Source organism: Pseudochaenichthys georgianus, chromosome 3, assembly GCF_902827115.2.
Source record: "Pseudochaenichthys georgianus chromosome 3, fPseGeo1.2, whole genome shotgun sequence".
In the NCBI taxonomy this organism is placed as follows: domain Eukaryota; kingdom Metazoa; phylum Chordata; class Actinopteri; order Perciformes; family Channichthyidae; genus Pseudochaenichthys; species Pseudochaenichthys georgianus.
The window spans coordinates 2,011,719-2,035,303 of NC_047505.1; the positions used below are offsets into that span (position 1 = coordinate 2,011,719).

Consider the following 23,585-nt stretch of genomic DNA (forward strand, 5'->3'; position numbering starts at 1 on the left):
CCACCATTGAGGTCACCGAGGTCCGGACCTCGGTAATTTTCTCCGAGCTGTGTATATAACAAAACTTGTGAAATAATTGCACTAAACGGGGTTCTTTGTAGCACTTCCATTTAATGACGATGGGGGCGCTACATAACTACGTAGCCTCGATTAAAACAAACAGAAGAAGAAGACATATCAACAAACCACCGCAGCCCGGACTTGTATCGGAGGAGTGATAAAGTATCTAGAGATCTGAGTCCAGCGAGCTGCTTGTGTTTCTGTTCATCAGGACATCATATGACCAGCAGATCCTGTGTGAACGCTCTACGTTAGTCAGTGGACGTCCGACAACATGCACACTAACTTATATTGCAGCTATAGGATACTTTGGTTTAAATTGCGTGAATAAACTAGCTAGAGAGCTAAAGTTAATTACATTCATCCAATGTCGGAAGGATTACCTTTTAACAAACGTTGTAATGCTTTTCTTTCATTTCAATTTGAGTAAAACATTGAAGATATAACATTGTATTGTTTTCTTTTTACACTGACTCAGATATAATGAAAATACTACGTCAGCTTTGGTAAGGAAGAGACAGGACACAGAGAGAGAACAGGAAGAAGACAGAGAGACTAGAGACGATGGAAGAGAGGCTGCAGGTTAGGGAAAGGAGAGAGACATGGAAAGTGAATGTTGACAATGTGTTGTGATCATGTTAGCCTCTTCTGCATGTCCAGATCATTAATAGTAACAATCAACTGATTCTCATGTATTACACTTTCAAAATAATGTATGCTGACACTGACATGGTTTGAAATCAATATATTATCCATTGTGTGACCCCCACAGGACTTAAAAAGCACCTAACTAGATCATGAAAATCCCCCAAATCTCGGGGGGGTATACCCCCCAAACATGTTTGGACCTCAGTATTTAGGAAATCCTGGATACGGCCCTGCTTTAAGGTTTTTATTTTCAGAAGGAACCGATGTGCTGTGAAGTCAAAAAGCATTGGTAGACAGATATTTTAAAGATGTTTGAGAATACTATAAATACAGAGCAACCCTAAAGTTTTAAAGCTGACATATTAATCAAACCAGTTTCTATTTTCATGCAGAGGTTCAGAGAGTGACCTACAGCTGTGCTCTTTGAAAACACATTGTGTATTACATTTTGAATTTGGGCGAAATGTTGTCAATACTTTATAGAATAATTCAAAAACGTTTATTTGATTAATCCACTATGAATGTTAAAGCCAGAGAATATTGTATTAAAAAAGTTCGGGAAGCACAGGCAGTCTTGTGAAGCTCCGGCTTCTGGCCAATCATCTATCAGCTGATGCCCTGCAGCACTCTCACTTAAATCAAGATACACACTGAGTTACGGAAACCGTTCCGTTTGGCCTTCCAAGTAAAGTCGTTCGAGAAAAGCGCATTTCCTATGAAAGGAATTTATTTCGTTTGCTGTAATTTTATTGAAGAATATTTAATGTTTCACGTATAAAACAAGTGCAAAAAACCCACTAAATTCGACAGCACGGATACTTCATGAGAATGTACCTCGAAAATACAATACCGTATTATTTTGAAAATGAATGCAAACCGGAAAAGGTTAGGATGACTTGGCACTCTTCACTTGTTCTGTGTTAACTCGTCATGATAATTAATTTAACAACGTTAACGCAGGGAAGGCTCATTTAACAAAAGGGGACAAACACAGCAGCGTTTCAATGTGACTTTTATTCATTCTAAATATCATCGCATCCCTGAGTGTTCACGTTATCTTTCGGCCGCCCATAGTGTCAGTAAGGCTGAACTGTCCGACTGGTTGTCCGACTTTGACTGCAGAACTGTCCAGCCTCCAGCATCATGGCCTCTGCCATCTCCATCCCCGCTGCTGCTATCCCCGCTGCTGCCACCCCCGCTGCAGCTGCCTCCAGCGGCCGCTCCGCCGGCCGCCACTGCGCAGCCGGTGCTGGGCGCACGCAGCGCGGCCTGCCCGCCTCCAGCCTCAGCCCGACCCGTCTGATGCGCGGCCAGGAGAAGGAGGAGCTGCGACACCTCAACGACCGCCTCGCCAACTACATCCACCGGGTCCAAGAGCTGGAGAGTGAGAGGTCTTCAATACTGTTCCAGCTGGAGGAAAAGGATGAGTCGAAAAGCCGAGAGATGGGCAACGTGCGGCGGCTGTACGAGGAGGAGCTGGCCGATGTCCGGAAGTCCCTGGACGGCCTGGCCGGAGAGAGGGCCCGTCTGCAGATCGACTATGGAAATCTCTGCGAGGATTACAGAAAGATCCAAGCCAGGTAAAGCGTGAGAATGTAGGTGCACGCAGGTGTTGGAGGCTGTATCCGCTCAGGATTCCACTCAGAAGTGATGTAATGCAGTCCTGATTGGAGTTGGAAGCAAGCAGCTGTAGAAAACAAATGAACATATTTCTACATGACTGTCCCTCTGTAGAATAAGATTCGGAAGCAGTGGTGTAAGGTACTTTACTTGAGTATTTCATTATTTGCTACTTAATACTTCTACCCCACTACAGTCCAGAGGTAAATGGTGTACTTTTCCTCCACTACATGTATTTAATCCCTTCAGTTACTTCTCAGATGTGGATGAATGATGTGAAATATAACCAAGTGTTGAATCAGACTTTAGTTCCACCTGGAGTAAATCCACCAGCTACCCTGCAGTCTACAAAGTCATTCAGACTAGCTGCTCCTCCACCAGCTACCCTGCAGTCTACGAAGTACTTCAAACTAGCTGCACCTCCACCAGCTACCCTGCAGTCTACGAAGTACTTCAAACTATAGCTGCACCTTCACCAGCTTTGAGAACACTTTCATGATCAATCATAAAACACATCATATATATTATTCTGAAATGGACCAATCTGCACAACGACTACCTTCACTGTCGCTACTTTCACTATATTTTGATGCTTCTTTTATAATGTGCTCCGCTGGGGGCCAAACATGTTGTTACACTTTACTAAGCTGAACATTGATCCTTCATCTGAATATGGTTTGAAATGTATACTTTGCTATTAGAGCAGATGTACAATACTTTTAACGCTATACACATTTGTAAGGTACGTTTTGTTGAACACATTTGTTTATGTGGTCCAACACACACACGGAACTGAAGTTACAGAGCTGAAATGATGAAGCTTTGACAGCGCGCTACTAGCATGGGGGATTCCAGCCATGGCATTGCAGTGCCTTGGACATGGCAAGAAATGAAAGGGGGTTTCATGTCGTCGTTGCTGTTGACTAATGTAATCAACCTTCTTTGTTCTCATGTTCTCCACCTGCAGGAACCAGAAGAAGGAGAGTGATCTGGCGAATGCGTTGGCCCAGTGGAGGAAAGTTGAAGCAACTTTAAGCTGCAAGGATGCAGAGTACAAGAATCTGCTGTCTGAGAACAGGAGACTCCACGACGACTTTGCTGACCTGCAGGGCCAGCTGGAAAACGTAGGAACTGATGCTAACTGCCGTACAGGGCTAACAGCAGGTGTAATGATGAAGGTTTTACTCTTGGCCACTCCTCATAGTATAATCAAAATAACCTGCTTGTCTGTTTTCTGGGAAATGTTGTTGTCTGACCAGGTTGCATTATGTGGTCAGCTAATTTGCCCTAATGGAGAAAAGGTATCCGAAATGATCAAATGCCCTAAGGATGATTCGAGATGTCTGAGCATAAGTCAGGGTGTGCTTAGCCTCGCGTTCCATCATGATTGAAATCAGAACATAAATAGCTATCTGGACTACAACAGCACAAGAAACAAACAAATAGTGGTATATCTCTGGAGCAGAGAGGAGCTGGATTATTGTTATTATTGATGCATCGGTGTTTCTTCGGGTCATACACACTAAACTCACAACTTCAAATGAAAGTCAGTCGTTATCCGAGTCAAATCTGCAGGAAATAAACAAGTCAGACACTGAAACATGCACATCAATTGGATAAATAACATAAGCATTTACTTTATTTAATAAAAGAGCACATGTTCAATGTGAAAAGTGACCGTACATAGATTACTTCAGTTGCAATTTGGTGCTATATATATATATATATATAAAAAACAACAAAGAAAACACCTTGAATTTCAGGGGGGATGCAGGGCTCCGTTGGCGGGGCGCAGCGCCTTAAAGGACAATGGTACCCATTTATCAGAATCTGTTGGATATATATTCCCCCACTAGAATCAGGGGCGGCGGGTGCTGTAGGCTTGGGAAGGCTAAGCCATCCCAAGTATTTGTGTCACTGCATCCTGGTAAAATATAATGAATAATATTTGTGTCTTTGACATTAGCGCTGCTGTGCAGCCACCTGCTGTGCCCTGCACTGCGAAGCCAGGTCAACAGACCCTGGATATGTTTGAGTTATCTTAACTAACCCTAACACACGAGATCTCGCTAAGCGGTCCTACGACGCTGGTTATCAACTCTCAGTAAATCAACCCAGGGTTTCTCTCTCCGGCTGAGAGCGCGTTCAAGGGGCGGGGCTAGCAACATTTGACCAATCACAAACATGGACAAGCGTACTGACAGCGCAGCGTCATACTTCATGAATGAAAATGAAACTATAATAATAGACAAATATGAGAAGTTAAACTTTAAACATCCATGCCTTAAACACTTTATCCAGGATAAAAGTCACATAGCTGCAATGCAGAACAGCTGGTTAAAAGATATACTATAAATAAACTACAGAGTGTTTTAATGCTACATTAACAGGTTTATGATATCACTGCCTCCTCTAAGACACGAGTGATGACTTAATAATTAACATAATTACATTTGAGTTGAGTGTTTCGTAAACTTAATGTGTTGCTTAAAGGTGGGGTAGGTAACTTTGGAGAAACCAGCTCGAGTGCGCTAGAATCAGCCGGAACAAATCTGCCACTTCCTCACAGAGCCCCTCCCCCAACACACGACCAATGAGGGCACGAGATCAGTTTGTGCACAGATGGAAGGCTGACAGGCAGGTAGGCCATCCAGTTACTTTAGCCGGGCCGGCTCAGATGATTGGTCATGCTTTTTACAGCACCACGGCTTCCACAGTGACATTTTTTAATGGATTTGTTGTCAAAGCACTTCAGATATTCATTGCTATCGGGATGTTAAGAACATTCCATGGAATACAACAACAAGTGTATCTCGAGCTGGTTTCTCAAACTTACCTACCCCACCTTTAAAATAATACTTCTGCATACAGTAGGCTATGTGACTCAAGAAGCTGACTCAGATAAGGAAATATATGATATATTATGATATTATATGATCGATGATGTGATATGAATGATAAGTGCGACACGTCGGCGTCTCCCCTGCATACGGCAGTTGTTCTGTATTTCCTTTCTCCTGTAATATGACTTGATAGATTTAAACTCCGCACACTGAGCTCTGATTGGTCAGCAGGCGGTGCTTTCACTGAGTTGATCTCTTTTCTATGGACGCCGGACGCGGGCAGCGTCAGGTAAAAAAAGTTATTTAGCCTCCCAAACCTGAGCCTCACGCGTCGCCTATGACTAAAATCATCTCAATTATGATTGAACAATTGTCTTAATACGCTTTGTAACCTTGGGTGAGAATCGTGGCACAGACTGACATCTCATCGGATTTTCAAAAGAAATGCTTAACTTGCTTAACATAGTAAACTATGATCCCTCCATTATAAATATTGGAGCTGGTGGTTGTTCCCATAGAGATACTGTTGGTTGCTTCAGACTCATTGTCAGTTTTGTAAGTTCAGTCAGACAACTCCCGTGTTTCTTTATGTTTATTAGAAGCAGCATATAGTTTGAGTTTGGCATCTCGGCTCGGGCCTCATCGCTCCACAGATTGACACAGAAAATGAAGTGATGATAATAAGTAGTAAGCTGGGGTGCTGGTGGGGCCGGCGGGCCGCAGCACTGCTTCTGACATGTATGCATTCAAGCACTGTACTGCGGGACACAGATGTGCATCACACCTTTTAAAACTTTAACAGAGATCAGGCTAATATTTTCAAATGTTCTAACTGTTTGTTGGGGGTGGGGGCTTTCACCAGGTAGAGGGGGTTCTGTCAGAGACAAAGAACCAGCTGAGCTCTGAGATCCTGTGGAGAGTGGACCTAGAAAACCAGGTGCAGACTCTCAAAGAACAGCTGGAGCTCCAGAGGAACATCACCGAGCTGGTAAGTAAGACCCTGCTGCTAAGCAGGCTAGCAATATTACATTCCACCAAGTCACGTCCTTCCTGGTTTCATATGTTTATGTGTTGAATCAGCTCAGCTGTTAAGTGGATCTTTTGCAGGAGATCCTAGAGATCCGAAGCTGCCATGAGAGTCGTCTGGTGGAGGTGGAATCAGGCCGGCGGAGGGAGTTTGAGGGTAAGCTGTCGGACACCATGCAGCAGCTCCGCCAGGACCATGAGACCCAGCTGCAGCAGTACAGAGAAGAGCTCCACCGGACCTTCACTTCCAAGGTTCAAAGAGAAGCTAGGTTGATGTGTTCCAGAGCTCCTTCATGACTTGCATAGCATATGTTCTGATAGAACTGCGTCCTGTGCTCCAGCTGCAGAATGCCCAGCAGGCTGCATTGGAGAAGAACAACACCGCGTCAGCCACTAAAGACGAGCTGGAAAGCAGCCGGCTCCGAGTGGAGAGCCTCAGTGCCCAGCTGCAGCAGGCCCAGAGAGACGTGGGTCAGAACACACACACATCTGTTTACAGAACACACACACATATGTTTACAGAACACACACACATCTGTTTACAGAACACACACACATATGTTTACAGAACACACACAGAACACACACACACATCTGTTTACAGAACACACACAGAACACACACACATCTGTTTACAGAACACACACATCTGTTTACAGAACACACACACACACACACACACACACACATCTGTTTACAGAACACACACATTTGTTTACAGAACACACACACATCTGTTTACAGAACACACACATCTGTTTACAGAACACACACACATATCTGTTTACAGAACACACACACACATCTGTTTACAGAACACACACACACACACACACACACACACACACACACACACACACACACATCTGTTTACAGAACACACACACACATCTGTTTACAGAACACGCACACATCTGTTTACAGAACACACACATCTGTTTACAGAACACACACACACACACACACACACACACACATCTGTTTACAGAACACACACACACACACACATCTGTTTACAGAACACACACACATATCTGTTTACAGAACACACACACACACATCTGTTTACAGAACACGCACACATCTGTTTACAGAACACACACACATATGTTTACAGAACACACACACATCTGTTTACAGAACACACCCATCTGTTTACAGAACACACACACACACACACACACACACACACACACACACACACACACATCTGTTTACAGAACACGCACACATCTGTTTACAGAACACACACACATATGTTTACAGAACACACAAACATCTGTTTACAGAACACACACATCTGTTTACAGAACACACACATCTGTTTACAGAACACAGGTCTGTTTACAGAACACACACACATCTGTTTACAGAACACACACACACACACACACACACACACACACACACACACACACACACACACACACACACACACACACACACACACACACACACACACACACACACACACACACACACACACACACACACACACACACACACACACACACACACACACACACACACACACACACACACACACACACCTGTGTTTACAGAACACACACACACACACCTGTGTTTACAGAACACACACACACCTGTGTTTACAGAGCGCCAGGCTCAGGTCTCACCTGTGCAGCCACTAAACCTCAGAACTTGAGGTAAACATGTATTGGAAGATGACCCCAGCAGGGCAGCGGAAGTATGGGCCGACGGCAGTGGTTACCTGTTTGACCATAACCCGAAGATTTGCTTTGTTGATTCTCTCTTGCCAGCATTTGTCGTCTTATTCTTTTTCCTTTCTCCGTCAGAAAATGTTGCTGGAGGGCAGCTTTCATGATCTGGAGAGGACTCTGGACAAGGAGCGTGAGGTGTGGCAGCAGAGACTGGGTCAGAAGGAGCAGGAGCTGCTGAACATCAGGAGCCAGATGTTTACCCAGCTGGTAGACTACGAGAACCTGCTGGATGTGAAGCTTGCGCTGGACATGGAGATCAATGCCTACAGGAAGATGCTGGAAGCTGAGGAGCAGAGGTATGGATGTCATCTTTGTGCAACCTGCTGTCATACATCAGGAGCCCGGCTGCTGCTCGGCTCCCAGTCCGGCTCGGGGTAATGGCGGCGCCTGTTGATGTTGAAATAACTTAATGTTGCAGCTGCAAGGACTTTTTTCATTTATTAATGAGGGCATATTTGTACTTTATGATATTAGGCTATATGGATTAAATGTGACTTGGTTTCTTTTAATCCAAATAAATCAGATTTTCTTTGCAGACTGCAGCTGACCCCCAGCCCCTCCCAGCACTCAGCCGTCCCTCGGACACATGAACACAGCAGCCGGCAGCTTAGAGGGAAGAAGCGGAAACACGAGGGAGCCTCGGGCAGCCGTGCAACACAGCACGGCTCTGTGAGCGTGGCCGGAGTCGACATGGACGGGAAATATATCAGACTGAAGAACAACTCTGAGACGGTAAGGCTGTAATGCCACTGGACAGTGGGGAACTTTATTCCCACTTTTTAGCATGAATTCTTAGCTCAAATGTTCCACACACCCTCAAGACACAAATACATATTTTCCATTGGAATCCCTGGCGTGTCCTCAGGGCGTGTGCAGGTCAGCTGGCAGAGGTGTTCACAGGCACCTCCAGCAGGTCCCTGCTGCAGTCTGTCGTCCCCACGTGCTTCAAACACTCCACCATCGTTCCTGTCCCCAAAAAGTCAAAAATCAGCCTCAACGACTACCGCCCAGTCGCACTCACCCCCATCATGATGAAGTACTTTAACGGCCCGTCCACACGGCGGCGTGCGTTGAAGCTTAAACGCAGCTTCCCATTCACTTTGAATGGGGTGACGTCACGCTTTGCCGAACTGCATTGTGGTTCCGTTGCGGCGCTTCGCCTCCGTTGCTCGCTTCAAAAGTTGAGAAAAGTTTAACTTTTCAAGCTTCGACGGAAGCGTCAGCCAATCAAATCATATGCCAGAACAAGCTCGAGTCTAGCCAATCAGACCGCGTGCTTGTGTGTCCGGGGCGGGAGATTCATGTGATTGGTTGTTGGTCGAACTTCAGACACGCCCGCCGGCAAGCTTCAACGCACGCTGCCGTGTGGACACTGCATTCAAAACATTCATCACCTCCTCCCTCCCTGGACCTCCTGCAGTGTGCCTACAGAGCTAACAGGTCCACAGACGACGCCATAGCCTTTCCCATTAGGGCTGCACGATTTGGGGAAATAATCTAATTGCGATTTTCTTCTGACAGATATTGCGATTAGATTTGCGATTTGCAGGTGATTGGATCAATCTGTCGATCACCTTCTATCATGGGCCACTTCTGATTGGTTAACAATGGCTGGTACATGTAGAGCACAACACTTCTGATTGGTGTGGATGACTGACACACAAGAAAAAGAAAAAAAAGATTGCAGGCTTTGCGATTTGATAATGGCATCATTTCAAATCGTGATTTCGATTTAAAATCGATTAATCGTTCAGCCCTTCTCAACATCCACACTGCCCTCTCCCACCTGGACCAGAGGAACATATATGTGAGAATAAACTTACAAAATAAAATTAAAATATATATCGAAAACGGAATGGGGTGGTTGTGTTTCAGGTGCAGTTTAAGGTTGGTCAGATTGCTAGCTTTTGTTGGCTCATTCAAGTCTGCAGGTTCGCCTCGTTCATTTGGCTTAAATACTAAATATTCCCACACCGGAGATGTGGAATTAGGTTTTGCAACCAATTCCATTTAGCTTCAAATTCCCCTCGAGTAAGTCACACGTTGTCTCCTGCTTGTCTCTATATAAAGTGGCGAAGTCCCTCCCCTTCCGGTGGAGCTCCATGGGACTTTATTTCCGAAAAGTTATACATTGAAGTCAATGGAGAAAGAAAGATTATCTTTCGATCCCGTTTGAATTGTGCCACGAATTACACATATGATGTTTGTCAATTTAAAAGATAATTTTGCAAGTCAAAAAAATTAAAATGTGTCGTAAAACTGTGAAGTAACACATTTGTTTGTGTGAAACGCTGAATGAACTACATCTCCGGTCTAGCAGAACAACACACGTCACCAAGATGGCCGTCACTACTGTCTTGTCAACAAAAGGATTGACTACCCTTACTATCAACACAATGAAACACGTCCAGAAGAATGCCATGCAAAGCTGCCTGCCTGCCTGCCTTTGATTCTCTCTGAACTGCCTGGTCTTTTTAATGTTTAATGTCAACCATTTGTGCAGATAGCGTGAAGTAGAAAAGATCGCAGATGCTAATGTGGCGTTAGCATTTCTCCCCCGGGCTTAAATTGTGTATTATGGAATGATCACACCGATGTGACAGTACTCTTCAAAGGGTTCACGAAATATGACTACTACTGTACTCTTACTGTTTAACATTTTGGGTTACTTAATGTTACTTCATGTTAAGGCTAATAAAAATGACAAGGCTGTAATGCTAACTAACGTGCTAGCTACTAACTAGGTAGCTAACTTGATCCAGCCACTCCTGGTCCTTTCATCAGACGGGAAGCGAAAGAACGAGCAAGACCCATTGCTGCTATGATAACAACCTGGTACTAAGCACACAGGCATCTTGTTAAAGTTATCTTATCTTAGCCAGCACCATATAGATGGATTCTATCTCTTAGTGGAGGAAAACAGTTATGACATCACTTATGCGACTCTGGGATTTGTAGTCTTTCTAGTTGCGTATTTTTCATAGTCTTATATTTCAACAGTTTTACGACAAATTACGACAAGTCAATTAATTGCTTATCGCGACAGGCCTACCATTGCGTCCTCCAAGGTGGTCATCAAGCTCAGAGACCGAGCTCGGGCCCAACAGCGCCCTCTGTGATTGGATCCTGAACTTCCTGACTGGCAGACCCCTGGCATTGCGGGTGGGAAACATCACATCCTCCACCCTGATCCTCAACACCGGAGCCCCCCAAGGCTGCGTGCTCAGCCCTCTCGTCTACTCCCTGTTCACACACGACTGCGTGGCCACACACAGCTCCAACACCATCGTGAAGTTTGCTGATGACACGACCGTCATCGTATATATATAAATAAATAAATATGAGCACACATTGTCTCACAAGCAAAAAAAACCTCCTTAAAACAGTCAAGTGTACAGTCCACTGTCCATACAAAGACCCAGATGCCTCAACAGGCCATATCCAAATCTGTATTTCAAAGATTTCGAGCAAGGCACACCAACATGTTTGCATTGTCGGGCAAATGCATCTTTGATTGCAAACTGTCGGGAAGGTGGAGGCTCTCCATCTCCAGCTGCCATGTTTGCTCCCATCTGGGAAAACGGAATGGGGTGGTTGTGTTTCAGGTGCAGTTTTAGGTTGGTCGTATTGCCAGCTTTTGTTGCTACCTTTTTTAAATAAATGCGACATACCGGCTCATTCAAGTGCGTAGGTTTGCCTCGTTGATTTGGCTTGAATCCAAAATATTCCCACACCGGAGATGTAAAATGATTGGTTGCAAAACCTTGCAACCGACCCATCACCCCAGCCACAAACTGTTCTGTCTGCTGCCGTCTGGCAGGCGGTACCGCAGCATCAGGACTAAAACCACCAGACTCACGGACAGTTTCATCCCACTGGCCATAAGACTATTGAACACCTGAACTTTGAAACAACATACATAACATTCATCTGGCTGCAACTCACATATGTGACCTGCTCTATCGAAATCAGTCGCATTGACCCGAAGACACATTTTGAGTTGTATACACTGTTGGAAAGAGGATATTCCTAGCTTTCTAATGATATTGGGATTGTTTTTGTACTCCAAATATTAAGCGAAATATGTCACATTATATAATGACTGTCAGAGTCATCACTTTGAGAAAAAGGCCTTTAAAGTTTCCTCTTCTCTGGAATCCATCGATCTGATTGATTAGCGGAGAAAATGATCAAAATACTACGGAGGGAAGATATTTTCGTTTTTATTACTGGTCTGGGGGAAGCTTGCTCGCTCGCGTGTGTGTGTGATTTTGTGTGTATTGTGTTTGTTTCCCGGGGAAACCCTCACGAGAAACCCCGGCTGTTGTTGTGCCCGCTGTGACGTCAAGTTACTCCGTTCTCCGCTTGTAATTATGCCGAAGCTTCAACGTTGTATTTATCATCTGAATTTGCCGAAACAAGTTTAATATTCTGAAAGCCAAGACTTTGTTTAATTGAAATCAAACTGTAACGGACCCTGCCGTGCTATGATTACTATACGCTTACATTCATAATTTCAGCCGGAGGGAGGGGGACTGCGCTGCGGAAGAGCAGATTGCGAGTGAGAGGTGCCCGTCATCTTCTCTTTACAAGCTTCAAAAATGTATTTATCGTGTGATTTTGGAAATAAAAGTTGCATATTCTGAAAGCGAAGACTTTGTTTGTTTAAAATGAAACAAAACACCCGAACCCCGAAACAAAAGTTTTTACGCAAATCCACGTTTATTTTGAAATGAGCCGTTGCGACTTCCGACTGATTTCGATAGAGTGGGTCACATATATCATAACAATATTCCAATTACTGTATATAGACTATTCTGCACAGTTTCTATCATATTCTGTTTCTATAAAAATTGTTTTAATTTACTTGTACTATTTTATCTGTGTTTATTGTGTTGCACTGTTGGAGGAGCCTGTGACCTAAGATTGTGATTGTCATAACTACACTGTAGCACACAAGACCATAAAAGCCTTGAAACCTTAGATATTGTTTTGTGTTGGTGTTCTTGTAGGTGGAGAATGTTTCAGACTAGAGGGTGAGTGATGATGATGATGCCTCACATCTGATCTCTGTGCAGTCTAGAATCACTCGCACATTTGGACAGTAACTAACACATTTTCGTAGCATTGTTGCTTGCACCCGTTCCCTTGTCATCCAAATTGCCACTGACCCCAACACAATGTATAGATAATTGGTCCATGTAATTATCACTCTGCTCACTGTAGTGGTACTGATGCCAAATATGTCAGCAATCACTTTCTCTTTCATGCCAACGGCAACTTGACAGCAGTAGAGAAAGAGTTCATCCACAAGTGCTAGCCTCCTGTTAGGGCTCGGTTTCTCTAGTGCCATGGCATCACTTGTCCTCTGGGCTCTGCTCCAATACACTAATCTGGAAGCTGAGGGGGCCACGGATTCCCAAAACTACCCAAACACTTTCTCTGACGGAAATCGGGTGTAGAATCGGAATTCCTCGTCAGTCACACAATACCTGTTGATGTTCAGTGTACAAGAAATGTCCCTCAGTTGACTTTCTAAACTCCTGATCTTAGCTTCCAGTTGCCTGTTGGTTTCAGTAGCAGCAGCATCCACTACACCAGAGGAGTTGCCAGCGTAGTAGTTGTGGTCTGAGGCGGGTTCTCGGTCGTCTTCAGCTGTGGGCTGTTCGTGCAAGCCTGAAGCTCCTCCTCCGATTCTCCCCCCAGCTATTCCAGGGAAACCGGCTTGGAGTAAGACCGGTTTTTGGCCTCTTTCTCCCACTTTTCGAGACCGGTACACTACAATAACAGCGACGAGAGGAGGCGGCCATAGTTTGTCACGTAACTATGGTAACTAACTACTAACGATTTTTAACGTTCCGGAAGCAGGAAGTGTGACGTAGGCCTATTCCTAATGTCATTATGACACACAGCCCCCCCCCTTCTCAGACTGCTTCGCTTCACTCTCTCTCATGATGTGTTCAGATGGCTTTTTGAGTGGACTCAAAGTGGGACCCCCTGAAGAACATCAATATTATGCAACAAAATGACATGTATATATTAAACTGCTTGTTTGTCTCATGTCATCGTCTCCAGGAGCAACCGCTGGGGGGTTGGGTGGTCCGGAGGTTGTACCCCCACTCTGGAGACCTCTCATTCCACATCCCCCCCTCCAGCAGCCTTTCTGCTGGCCAGACGCTCACAGTGAGTGCTCACTGTTACTGTGTTCTCCACTACTTCCCTGCAGACAAAGCAAACTGTAATGTAATGTGTGTGTGTGTGTGTGTGTGTGTGTGTGTGTGTGTGTGTGTGTGTGTGTGTGTGTGTGTGTGTGTGTGTGTGTGTGTGTGTGTGTGTGTGTGTGTGTGTGTGTGTGTGTGTGTGTGTGTGTGTGTGTGTGTGTGTGTGTGTGTGTGTGTGTGTGTGTGTGTGTGTGTGTGTGTGTGTGTGTGTGTGTGTGTGTGTGTGTGTGTGTGTGTGTGTGTGTGTGTCAGATCTGGGCAGCAGGGGCTGAGGCGGAAGCTGGTCCTGGGGACCTGGTTCTGCAGGGCCAGAATAGCTGGGTCCCTGTCACTGATGTCAGGGTGATTCTCCTCAACCAGGACCACGAGGTAGGTTGAGCAGTGTTTGCTTTAATCACTGCAGTCAAAAGTCAGTTCTCACACATACTCATGGCAGTGTACTAAACTGAGACAAAAATGTTGACACACACACTCACCAAAATTGCAGTATGGACAGTTGACATGTTGACCCCAGGGGCTAGGGTTTAAACCACCGCCTTACCGATGGGTGAAAATTCCTCCTGAGCCACAGTGGCCTCAGAGAATCTGGGTCATACCCTCATCAGTGTTCTAGATCCATCAATCCATCCATTTGTAAGAATTATAAGATATACTTTTAGTGATCCCAGTTTGGGAAATTATTTACCAGGAGCTGCTGCCACCTAGCACGCCACCATCTTGGAGGGGTGTTTGTTTAGAGTACTACCTAAAATAATTTTGTCTCAGCTATTAGTGTAGAATGGAACTCATCATCGGAGTCATGTGATCCCTTTTCCAGGAAATGGCAGAGCGCAGGGTGTGTATGCAGCACAGAGGGGATGAGGAAACGGAACTGTTTGATGAAGAGTATGTTGCAGGCAGTGACATCCAGCACTTTCGGAGGCAGGTAAACACACAGAGTTATAAAACCAGCCAACAAAACAGGAGGTTTTTTTATTTTTATTATTGCTTTGTTTCCCTCTGTCTCTTTCGGGTGGAGCTTCTTATTCAGTTTTCTCTGTATAGAAAGTCCTCAGTAATTGTCCACCAATACTAGCAATTTAGGAATCGCTCCTACTGGCTCACCAGTGAGGTTTGTACAGTAAGCTGGAACATTAAAGGTATGGGGAGCCCCTTGAAGAGATCCAGGGCATTTGCTCATCTGAAACGACTTAATGCAGACATAATGTTTCTGCAAGAAACCCATGTGTGCACCCCAGACCAGGTCAGGCTTAAGTGTCCATGGGTTTCTGAGGTGTTCCATTCAAACTTCAACTCTAAGTCCAGAGGGGTTGACATTTTAATTGGTAAGTCTGTTAATTTCACATCTTCCAAGTGTATAGCGGATGACAATGGCAGATATTTAATTATCTCAGGCACGCTGTTTCATGTTCCTGTATTGTTAGTCAATATTTATGGCCCCGTCGTGTTATCTATGATTACTATACGCCTTACATTCATAATTTCACCCGGGGGGAGGGGGGGGCCGCGCTGCGGAACAGCAGAGTGGCGAGTGAGAGGTGCCTGTCATCTTCCCTTTACACGCTTCAAAAATGTATTTATCGTGCAATTTTGGAAATAAAAGTTTCATATTCTGAAAGCCAAGACTTTGTTTATTTAAAATCAAACAAAACACCCGAAAAACTATTTTTTTACGCAAATCCACGTTTATTTTGAAATGAGCCATTGCGACTTCCGCTTGATTTCGATAGAGCGGGTCACATATGCACAAATCCTTTTCTCTAATTGATTATTTCTTCATCGATGCCAAACTTGTTTCCAAAGTGACAACTACTGATGCAGAGTGCCTTCTTTTACACTCGCGTTCAACGTACGAGCATGAGCATGGTGATAAGGCGAGCCGCCTTTTGGCCCACCAATTGCGGTGTCAGGCAGCCTCACGTATGATCCTCCAGATCCGCATACAGATCCAAGTACCATTAACTCCGTCTTTGGCTCATTCTATTGTTCTCTATACAAGTCTGAATCGCCACCCGACACTTCTGGGATGGGCGCTTTCTCAATTTCCCTACCATAGGTCCTGATGTTTCAAAATAACTTGATTCTCCATTAACCCTAGGTGAGATCATCCTCGCTATAAATAACATGCAAAATAATAAATCTCCTGGCCCTGATGGATTCCCAGTAGAATTTCTTTTAAGATGTAAATCTGAATTGACCCCATTAATACACTCAGTGTATAAGGAATCTCTGCGGAATGGCTCTCTTCCTCCCACTTTGAGACAAGCCTTCATAAGTGTGCTTTTAAAAAAAAAAAAAAAAGGTCCGGATCTCTGCAGCTCTTATAGGCCACTTTCCTTAATACATGTGGATGCGAAAATACTTGCTAAGGCTTTGGCACGTCGCTTGGAAAATATTCTCCCAACCATAGTTTCTGAAGAACAAACTGGATTTAGATTCTAGAGGTATAAGTATCATCACTGTGCGACCAGAACTCAGGGCAGCGAACGCAAACCCAGACAACACACAACGTAGTTTTATGGGGCCAAAACGGCAAATACCTCTTACTGTACCTTGTGTTCGATGGCATAACACGCTGCTGGAGGTTAATCCAATGTCTCTGTGTCACTTTGAAATGATTACTGATAATCCATCATCATATTTATGGCAATAAGCCTAGTTTTCCGTTTTCAGTTTTCAAAGCGTATCATAGCTTTCGGTTTGGGCAAGCTGCGTGCGTATCACACTCACTCCTCAATGCTAACGTGTAGGTGGATTTAGGAACTTCCCCTCGATTCTATTGGCTCTAACGGTTAAAAAGAGGTTTCAATCCATCGGGTTGATAGATACAAATCAGGTTCCAGAGAAACGGCAAATACACCCAAATGACCCCAGATTAGACACTGTACCAAATCCCTGTTTCCATCCTTTCCCTCTCTACCCCCTAATCACATATGGGATGAGTTTATTTGTTCTGATCCCCTTCAAAAGTAACTTATTTAAAAAATGTACAACAAACTCCTGACCGATGACAGCTCACACACCACTAAAATCAAGGCTGCCTGGGAGGCTGAGCTGGGTGTAAACGTAGATGATCACTGGTGGGACGCTGCTCTTCAAAGGATGCATACGAGTTCATCCTGTGCTCGTCTCACTCTCATACCGTTCAAGGTGCTGTACAGGGTTCATTTCTCAAAGGCACGACTGTCACAAATATATCCCACTGTTATTGACATCTGTGACAAATGTCTGTGTCCCTGCAACCTATCCCATATGTTCTTCTCCTGCCCATTAGTATTATCCTTTTGGCAGAAGTTTGGTCTGTCGCCATATTTAGGTGCCCAGAATATTACAATAGATACAACTCGGGGCAATTGGATATTCTGGCATTTACTTCGCTATTGGCAAGATGACTTCTTCACTTCTTCTTCACTGAAAATCCAAAAAAGCTCCTTCCAATGCTAAGTGGCTCAGCGAGACAATTCAATATGCCTTAAGAGGCGCAACCTCTATGTTTTACACTAAGTGGCAACCCTTCTTAACCTTCTTCCAATCTCTCGCATTTTTTCGTCTACTGATTAATGGACACCCCCCCCCTTTCCTCTTTATTATGTATTATTTATATGTATTTGTTGTCTTTGTATTGTTTTAGTATTATTATTTTATTATTTTTATTTTGTATTTATTTAGTTATTTTACTTTTTTGTTTTGTTCTGTTAGTCGGTACATCACTCCCTTATATTTTAGCTATCAGGTCTGTTGTAGTTATGAAGGTGATTTAAATATTGTATGCCTTCAAGTGAAAATCAACTATGTATATATAGCTTGTCAATTGATGCACAATAGTAGAGACTAAATGGTTACTAGTAGCTTTGAACTGTGGTCCCTATCAATGTACCAAATGTCTTTTCTATGTGTCTTCAATAAAAAAATAAAAAACAGGAGGACATTTTCTTACAGATACAAAGAGTTTGTACATGGAACTTAACGTCACTGTTTTTCTCTTCCCCGCATTGAAGCCAAAGAGAAAGAAGTGTTGTTCAGTCTCTTGAGAGCAGAGCAGACTGCGTGCTCTACAGTAGGTACCCCCCCGCCTGTACCTGCTGTGCAGCTATGTGTTGTCACACATGCATGGCTTGTTTCACATGATGGCTGCCTCTGTGTTGTACGAACAAACTGCTGAACGTGCTTGGTCAGACAGTGGGCTGCCTCACTGTTCTCAGGATGGACCATAATGTCGTAATGTCATCTGTCTCAGTATACAAACTAGGGTTTGATACATGTGTATGGTTTTCTGTAACATGAATACATAGCAGGGGCAGATCTACAGGGGGGAAAGGGGGGGCAGATGCCCCCCACTGTAGAGCAGCTGCCCCCTAACTTTTGTGTCCCTAAAACTGTACTTGTAGAAACAAACTTACACTATGTTGACAAGCTTATCAAGCAACGAACCAAGCAATACATGAATTCAAAGTGAATCATTTTAATATCATCTTAGGCCCGTTAAAAACGCAGCTACGGCCCTGCATTAAACTGCGGAGCAATGTTCACACACAGCTGCAGAGAGACCGAGCTGTCCCAGCACCTGAAGGTGGATCAGCTTCCCCTGGGAGCATCTCCCCTTCGACTAGTTTTGTTTTTACTAAAGATGAGAGCTTGAAACTAAATATTAATAAAACGTTCCTGTTTGAATCGATAGCGTTTAACAGACGGTCGCTGTTTGGGGCGTTAGGTTACAAAATACTTCACAGACAGCGTCAGCTGGGAGATTGGTCACTTTTATTTGCTAAACTATGCGGTACTATTAAATCCACGTAAGTTACTCTCACACATCACAGCAATGAGGCCAGATAAATACATAACATAAATAAAAAAACAGGATACATCCTTTACCGTCAAACTGGCTCTAAACACAGCTGCCTGTGTGCGTCACGTTTGATAAACCCTTTCTGGTTTTATATGTATTATAGGCTACTTATCAGGCGGCTACTTTGCCCTAACGTGTAAAGTGTTCAATAATTTGTACCAGTGCTTTTCACAAGTAGACTCTTGCAGGCCAGAGTAGCTGGAGTGATTCAACAAAACAAATCTGCGAAGTGATGAGGAAGAACAGAAAGAGGAAAAAGAAAAGAGAACACTGAAGAGATCAGTGGCCTGTACTACGAAGCAGGATTTGCGGGTAGCGAGGTAACTTCAAGGTTAACTCTGAGTTTTCGGTCCTACGACGCTGGTTCACTTCTTAACGGGGTAGAATAGAACAGAATATATCTTTATTGTCATCATATAAAGTACAACGAAATGTATTTGGCAACTCTCACTGCAGTAAGAAAATAGACACAAATAATTAAACGAGTGCAACAAGATCAAATTCAATGTCAATGTGCATATTTACACTTACAGTCTAAATGGTAGCTCTCCATGCTGAACACTGATCCGGTGCAGGTTGTGTTCCAGATAAGAGATCAACTCAGTGAAATCACCGCTTGCTGACCAATCAGAGCTCAGTGTGCAGAGAGTAAAGCTATCAAGTCATATTCATGGGTAAAGGAAATACAGTTTAAACTGCTGTATGCAGGACAGACGGCAGACACAAATCACCGACTGTGTGAATATGACAATTAATAGAATGTCACTGCCCATCTTTAGAGCAATTTGACATTTATAACATTTGCGTTAAACAAGCTTACTTAAATATCTGCCACAACATAAGTAACTCGGACTGTTGCGTACAGTCCGAGACACTGTGAGTGCAGACGCTGACGTGTCCCACTTATCATTCATAAGATCACAGCATCAATCATATCACATCACATTATACTATATCACATATGACCTTATCTTTGTCAGCTTCAACGAGCCGTATCTGGCCGAGCAACACTTACATTGTTGCATACTGTATGCAGAAGTGTTATTTAAAACAACATTTTAAGTTGACGAAACACTCAAATGTTATTATAATAATATAATTGGGAGGGATGAAACCCTCTTTAATGGTCACACATGCAGAGCACGACGTACACACAGAGACATTTGTTCTCTGCTTTTAACCCATCCTAGTACCAGGAGTTTAGTACTATGAGCAGTGGAGGATTAAAGGGGACCTATCATGCAAAATGCACTCTTGTACATCTTTTATACATGAAGATGTGTCCCTCCCCGGTGTGTCAGGGAACTCACCAAGTGTCAGAAAACACAACCCTCTCTCTTTTCCTCCATACCCAAATCTCTAAAAACAGGGCTGCAACGGATCTGACACAGACTGATACAGATTTGAAAATTCTCTGACGTCAGGAACGAGGAGCTCCGCCTATATGACCAACTCTCCACCAATCAGGGGAATGAGAGGTTGCCGTGGCATGGTAACAGAGTGGTAACATGAAGCTCGTAACTCGGCCCCCTCCTTTGCAGGGGGGCGTGGTCAGCTGCTGCAGCGCATGCAAAGACAGGGTGGAGGAGAGGAAAATAGAGCGAAACGAGGCATGGCTAAAATGCATGATCTGTTTGGTATTTTGAAAAAGAAAACGTATAAATATACCTTATATAGGTATGGCCCTACAATATATTATTCAAATATAGCATGGTCTCCTTTAAAGTCAGATCCACTCATGTCGTAGATGGGGCAGTGATATTATAAACCTGTTAATGTACACATTCAAACATTCGGTAGTTCTTTTTACCAGCTGTTCTTTCTGCATCGTGCAACTACGGTTTTTATCCTGGATTATGTGTTTACGTCACGGATGTTTAAAGTTGAACTTCTTCATATTTGTCTAACGTGATAGTTTACTTTTCATTCATGAAGTATGACGCGGCGCTGTCAGTACGCGTGTCTGCTTGTTTGTGGTCAAATGTTGCTAGCCCCGCCCCTTTCACGTGAACGCGCTCTCAGCCGGAGAGAGAAACCCTGGGTTGATTTGCCGAGTTGATAACCAGCGTCGTAGGACCACTTAGCGAGATCTCGTTTGTTAGGGTTAGTTAAGATAACTCAAACATTAATTATTATTAATTATAACTAAGTACTTTTACTGTACTTACAGTAAACAGAATTATAGGGTATCATGGGTATTTTCTGCTGTTTTATACTATATTTTAGTTTGTTTGTCTGAACACCTTGTTTCTCTTGTGCATTAAGAACAATTGTGTAAGGGCATGATTTAACAATAATACAGTATAAAATACCACGTGCTGTCCGCCCTCCCATGCCACCCTGGCATGACCTCTTTCCCCCCCTTTGCCACTCCATGTAAAATATTCTAGAACCCTCACTTATATGTAGTTTTGGAGTTGGGCCAGTTTAACTTCATACTTTTATATAGAGTTCTCAGTGTTTGCTTACTTCCAGAGAGATACTGCATGCTCAGCCAAACCAGGACCCAGCATGTGACCCCCCCGTTGGTCACTGATGAAATATGTTACCGCTGCTGCTTTGTTTTCAAGGATTTATCCAATGAGGCGAGCTGTGCCGTCATGTGACGCCGCGGAGCCTTGGAGTGCAAACCTCTGCTGCGGAGAGCCTCGATGCCTCAGAGCTAAACCATCAACCTCAGGATTCCTCAGTGCACAAGTCACGAGCTTTGCCTTGACTTGATCTTATTGAAATGAATGTGTGTGTGAAATAAAACTCAGTCATAATAAAGTTTTATAAATGCACTCCGTCAGACACTTGGCTCTAATTATTAAAGAATGCAATTATATTTTTATTTGGTGGGAAATTCTAGAAGGTGCTCCCAGTGGTGAATGTCTCAGTCTGAGAAACAGAGCATGAAGGAAGCTGAAGGTTGGACAGAATTACTGTTATTGGCTTGCTTGGCCAAAAGTGTGCATGTTTTTAAACACATTTTAGTGGTTTGTAGCAATGCAGGTGGTTTTAGTTGTATTTGTTCACAGCATTGGGCAATTTGAGGTAGTTAAAACTGACAATCCTGGACCAGGGTCAATGAAAACACTTCATCAGAATGCTTACTGATCATGTAACATGGTGCAGTTAGCGTTTTACCCGCATGCTGATATACTGGTGTGTTCCAGTTGTACTGGGAAGTGGGAATATCAGAGTTCCCACTGACATTTCAACTGGAGCGCCCCATGAGGTCGCACTCCCTACCTGGGAGCTGACAGACGCCTCGCCATACCCAAGATCATCATTCAACATGGAGTCTGCACATATGAACATTAAGAGAACACCTTGATAACATGTTTAGCTCTTCTGTATTATTGGTGTCCCATGATATCAACTTTACAAATGGCACTGCTCATCTTCTATCTGTGTATATGATGCTACCATGATTGTATTCACAAAATAAAGCGTAGTTATCAACCAGTATTGCTCACAATCCGTGACCATCTTTTTCCTGACGTCACTCCCAGTTCTGAACTTCGGCTTCCAACGGAAATGGAACGAGCTCAAGCTGTTTTTGCACTGCTGTATACTGAGAATGCTACAGAAGAAATCGTTCATGTCCTGCTGCCACTCACTGTTACATAACTCCACCAGAAAGAGGAACAATTGCTCTATTGTTCATCACCTTGCATACGTTCACACATAAATGAATTTCTTTTTATGAACAGTGTTTGTAGGGACTATTTCTTCAGTAAGTAGTTTCACTGAACACTGCACGGTGAAGTCAAGATTCTTAGATCATTTACTCATTAGAGTTACAGTTTTTCTGAAATACTTCATTGCTTGAATTCTTTGTTAAAGTAGTTGGTCAGATTTTGTGAACCACATACAAAAGTCCAGTCAGCTCCCTTGTAGCAGGGTGTTCATAGGTTCGGATGACTGCTCTGATTTGAAGAAAGGTACAGAACCTGTTCTCTTCTCAGGTTTAAAGGCTCCTTTGGTAATTGCTCCCTGAAGAGGGTACGGACGCTGGTGACAGCCCTCCTGAAGGAGTCCTCCAACTGGACTACACCATAGTCTCTTTGTTAGGGGCTTTGCTGAGGCAGATTCTGTTGGTGAGCTGTGGTGTGGCAGGGCGGAGGAATCTGCAGCCGCACTCTCTGCTCCCTCTTCATCCGCGTGTTAAACAGTTGCATGTGGTAGCACACAGATACCTGAAAAACAAATGGCATGTGACCAAAGTTTCACACTTCATGATTATGTGATGACAACTGAGCAAACTCGCTGAGAGAAGACAGCCAGACAAAAGCTTGTAAACGGACCTGAGCACAGATTGTTTCGTCTAGCGGCTGTTCCCGAGATCCACTTGTGATTTATGAGCTAACCATTGATTCAAAGTATTGATCTTAGTAGTTATTTTAAAGTTGAAGCTGCGAACTGACATGTGCACATTAAAATCTAAATCATTTAAACTATTTCCAGCACGTTAATGTGGTTTATTTTCTTTCTTTTTTATATCATTTTATTTTTACTGGATGAGTGGGGGTATAATAACATTACATTCAAGATTACAACATATATGTCACCATTCTCATGTTAAAACCCCCGC

At 43.7% G+C, this 23,585-nt stretch overlaps 1 protein-coding gene across 1 annotated transcript; it reads left to right on the forward strand.

The window, feature by feature from the left end:
• The first annotated feature begins 1,851 nt into the window (after nt 1-1,851).
• On the forward strand, nt 1,852-22,138 carry lmnl3 (lamin L3). The gene is made up of 11 exons (XM_034104582.1): nt 1,852-2,288; nt 3,296-3,452; nt 6,034-6,159; nt 6,279-6,449; nt 6,539-6,664; nt 8,015-8,235; nt 8,476-8,671; nt 14,015-14,122; nt 14,413-14,529; nt 14,978-15,085; nt 21,577-22,138. The coding sequence occupies exons 1-11, from the start codon at nt 1,852-1,854 to the stop codon at nt 21,610-21,612; spliced, it is 1,803 nt and encodes a 600-aa protein (XP_033960473.1). The 3' UTR covers nt 21,613-22,138.
• Nucleotides 22,139-23,585: the final 1,447 nt, after the last annotated feature.

Bases quoted from the DNA above. Each gene is read 5' to 3' on its own strand.
- lmnl3 (XM_034104582.1), top strand. From the start codon at position 1,852: ATGGCCTCTGCCATCTCCATCCCCGCTGCTGCTATCCCCGCTGCTGCC. The intron at 6,450-6,538 runs GTTCAAAGAGAA...CCTGTGCTCCAG, and splicing joins ACCGGACCTTCACTTCCAAG to CTGCAGAATGCCCAGCAGGC. The intron at 6,665-8,014 runs GTGGGTCAGAAC...TTTCTCCGTCAG, and splicing joins TGCAGCAGGCCCAGAGAGAC to AAAATGTTGCTGGAGGGCAG.